The following is a 3,939-nucleotide window of genomic DNA, read 5'->3' as shown; positions in this document are numbered from 1 at the left end:
GGTAACACCCAAAATGCCTTCAACTTCAGTAGAGAACTTAGAGCTAGTGGCCTTAGAGGCAGTTGATCGAGAGTTGTTCTTCACAGAAATCATCTCGATATTCTTTGATGCTTGAAAAGTTGAGATAAGAGGTAGAGATGGTCCCACTGTGCCAGAATTTGTAGACAATAAAATTTCACGTCGAGAAAACAATAATCAAGAACGAAAAATTATGCAACAATCGTTTTATTGATTTAAGTGCTAGTGTTACAATCTTTATAATTCCTCTGAATTCACCTTTTCAAATACTCCCTCCGTCCCATTTTATGTGATGTACTTTGATTTGGCACAAACTTTAAGAAAAATGGAAAGACTTTTAAAACTTGTGGTCCAAAATGAATGATAGAAATTTGTGTGGTTGTAAATCATTTCATTAAGGGTAAAAAAAGACATTTTATAGGCAAATTGTTACTTAAATAGAAATGTGTCATTCTTTTGGACTGACTAAAAGGAAAGTGAGTCATATAAATTGGGACAGAGGGAGTATAATTCAAGGGCTCTTGAGCTTGGACTTGGACTTGAACTTGATCTTGATCTTTATCTTGATCTTGATCTTGGACATGGACTTGGACTTGGACTTGATCTTGAACTTGAACTTTTTCTTGATCTTGACTTTCTAGTTGAATTCAAGGGCTTCGAGTTTGATCTTGAATCCGATGGTCTTGATCTTGATCGTTCTTGAACTTGATCTCGACTTCTTCAAATCTTAAACTTGAACACTTGAATTCTTCAATTCTTCAATTCTTGAATTCTCGAATTCTTGAACTTGTAGAGAAATTGCGGCTTTTGATCCACGAGCTTTCTCTAGCTTCTTGCACTACAAAAAACGCGCGCATTAGCCACGCCCAAAACCGTGGTTAAAGGGCATGAGAACTGTGGCTAAAACACTTTGGCCACAGTCATTTGGCAACGGTTGGTAGTGTGCCCATAACGGGCGTCGCGAGTAAATTTGCCACGGTTTTTACATTCGTGGTAACATCTATTTAGCCACGGTTGGACTAACATTTAGCCATGCTTATTTCGTAGGTAAAATTAATTGCCTGAAAAATAAATTATATTTGTAATTACTTATTAGCCATACAGGAACCGTGGCTAATAAAATGTAGGTACTTTGTATATTTTCAAATTTCATTTTATAGATTAGCCACAGATATTGAACCGTGGCGAACGTGTACAATTATTTTTTAAAACAAATACAATTGATTCCCTACAATCCTCTAATAAATGCACTAATCATTACTTTGATGATGTATTCATCATATATTAAAACAAAAGGCAAGTTTCATCATAAAAATTAAAAGTTAGCAAAAGTACTGCTAATGTAATCAAAATGCAAAAAGTTTAAGCTACATCATAAACTAAGATGTATTCATCATATATTAAAATAAAAGGCAAGTTTCATCATAAAAGTTAGCAAAAGTACTGCTAATGTAATCAAAATGCAAAAAGTTTAAGCTACATCATAAACTAAGATGTATTCATCATATATTAAAATAAAAGGCAAGTTTCATCATAAAAGTTAGCAAAAGTACTGCTAATGTAATCAAAATGCAAAAAGTTTAAGCTACATCATAAACTAAGATGTATTCATCATATATTAAAATAAAAGGCAAGTTTCATCATAAAAGTTAGCAAAAGTACTGCTAATGTAATCAAAATGCAAAAAGTTTAAGCTACATCATAAACTAAGAAGAATCTATGTTGAAAGTAGGCAATTCACTACCAAATTTGGCTTGTAAAAACCTATGAAGAGTTGCCAAGTGATTCTCATTTTGCGCAAGTCGTTTCTTAGTTTCCTCAAGCTTTTCCTTGGTCTCTTCATATCCGGTCAGCTTCTCTTCCAAAGTTTCTACATGTTTCTCTAGGTCTTCAACACGTTGATGAGACATATTATTGGAAGTACCGACATTTACATGACTAATTGAATGTCTAGGCATCCCAAAAGCAGCTGAAGGACAAACATTACCACCTATACCACGCACACGACCAGAATGTTCAACTCCATACACTTTTCCAATGGCGTCATTAGGATGGGCCAATATCTTCAATGGAACACCTAAAGTAGCAGCATGTTCTTGATCTTCAGGTAGATGCTCCAATATTTTATCCTACAAATAAAATAGAAGACATGAGAGAGGAATACCAACATTGTTAATAATGAATTGTTAATCAACTCATTAGCAAGTATTGCAAAACTAAAGCATCTGTTGTCTTGCACTTATTAGAATCAATAAAAATATTTAAGTGGTGAAAATTTATTTAGGGGTGGGTGGCAATGAAACTGGATGATTCTGAGAAGGGAATTGTTTAGCAGACTTTCTTGCAAATTTTGCGTTTGAGCATGAAAATAGGTTCACTTTTTTCTAAATTTACAGATCTTCCTACACTTGCGAAGAAGATTCTAAATCTGGACAAACAACAATTTGCTACATTAAGGATTCACACCAAAGAATTAAAGCACAACATCCACAAGGAAAAACAGGAAACGTTTATCATTAATGCTGAAAGAATACAACTAGTATGATTTTTCTAAGCAAGACTCACAGATGCAAAACAGATTGCTCAATTGATTATATGTGGCAGAGGCTCAAAATGGCATTTAATTTATGGGGATCTACATCACATGCTCAATATTTTGGCAACATAAGGAATACAGAAAGTTAGAGATATAGAAAGCATATGAAAGCATACAAAAGTTCACAGATCTTTTTCGAGGTCGACAACATCAAATCAACATAGATGTAGTGCTGAAAAAGCATCATTGTAGCTCTAGCTTAAGTGATACCGGAACTACAGGCACAAGGGAGAAATTTCAGTCTACTAAGTGACACCGGAACTACAGGCACAAGGGAGAAATTTCAATCTAGAGATTTTTTTGGGAATAATTACCTACTACAGCTCTCAACTATGGAATTCAGATCTAAAAGAGGAAGATAAGATAAAAGTTGATAAGAAGAAAGTGAAGCTACTTACCAGCTTCCATGACAACGATGGAGACGGAGCATAAATGTTGAGCAAAGAAGACAAAGATTTCCATTTCTGGAAGTTTCACCAAATGCATTTTTTTTCTCTGGTTTTACTTCTTTCTTTTTGGGATTTTGATCAATCATTTTGGACTGTTCAAATTGTTTTTATTTTACAAACTTTGTTAAATAAATAAAATGGCTCATGTGGCCAGATCATTTTTAAAAAAAGAAGCAACTAGATGATTCTGTATATTTCCAGGAAACTATTGTGTTTAGCATCTCTAGATAGGAGTTGAACTATGTGTAGGAAAAGTTAAATAACTCATGAAAATTAAAAAGTACATTTAAAACAGAACACGAAGATATCATTTCTATACCAAGACTGTCACAAAAATAGACGAGTATTTGAAACTTACAGCTAAAATCTTCCCCTCTTCATTCACATAATTACCATTCTTTTTCAATAAAGTTGACAACACAACTTCACTTCGGCACACCGGCCTTCCCAAATTTTGTTCCTATCATTAATCAAGAACAAATAAAAATAAGTAAACAAGCAATACATTTTATTTTGTACAATAACGTGGTTCTTAAATAAACTTCAATGTAAAGAAACTTACCATTTGACGACCTCTCCTTGCATTGCTTTTGCTACCACCGGCATGCGAGACTTTAAGTTTTGTTCTATTCCTCGTATTTTGTGCACTTTGTATCTGCAATAATCAAATATTGATTTCATATATATAGACTCAAAGTATCAAATTTGTACGTTAAAGTAGCGATAGATTGCAATAACAATTTGAATAGCTATTAAAGAGTAATGAGGCTATAAGTTTTTAGCAAACATATAACATTAGTTATCTCAAGGAGATGGCATAGTTTGGCCAAAAATTATAACAGCAACTTAGCTCAAATCTGCTAAAATGCAGCAAGA

The 3,939-nt window shown here is 33.6% G+C and overlaps 1 protein-coding gene across 1 annotated transcript; it reads right to left on the bottom strand.

Moving 5' to 3' along the window:
• Nucleotides 1-1,724: 1,724 nt before the first annotated feature.
• Nucleotides 1,725-3,718, bottom strand: LOC107062550 (uncharacterized; the record flags this gene model as incomplete). The annotated part of the gene is made up of 2 exons (XM_015313286.1): nucleotides 1,725-2,147; nucleotides 3,626-3,718. Coding segments are annotated over 2 exons (516 nt in total), but the record flags the coding sequence as incomplete, so codon positions are not given.
• Nucleotides 3,719-3,939: the final 221 nt, after the last annotated feature.

This window comes from Solanum tuberosum, unplaced genomic scaffold, assembly GCF_000226075.1.
Source record: "Solanum tuberosum cultivar DM 1-3 516 R44 unplaced genomic scaffold, SolTub_3.0 scf00241, whole genome shotgun sequence".
NCBI classification, from domain to species: domain Eukaryota; kingdom Viridiplantae; phylum Streptophyta; class Magnoliopsida; order Solanales; family Solanaceae; genus Solanum; species Solanum tuberosum.
This window is presented reverse-complemented; position numbering and strand designations above follow the sequence as displayed.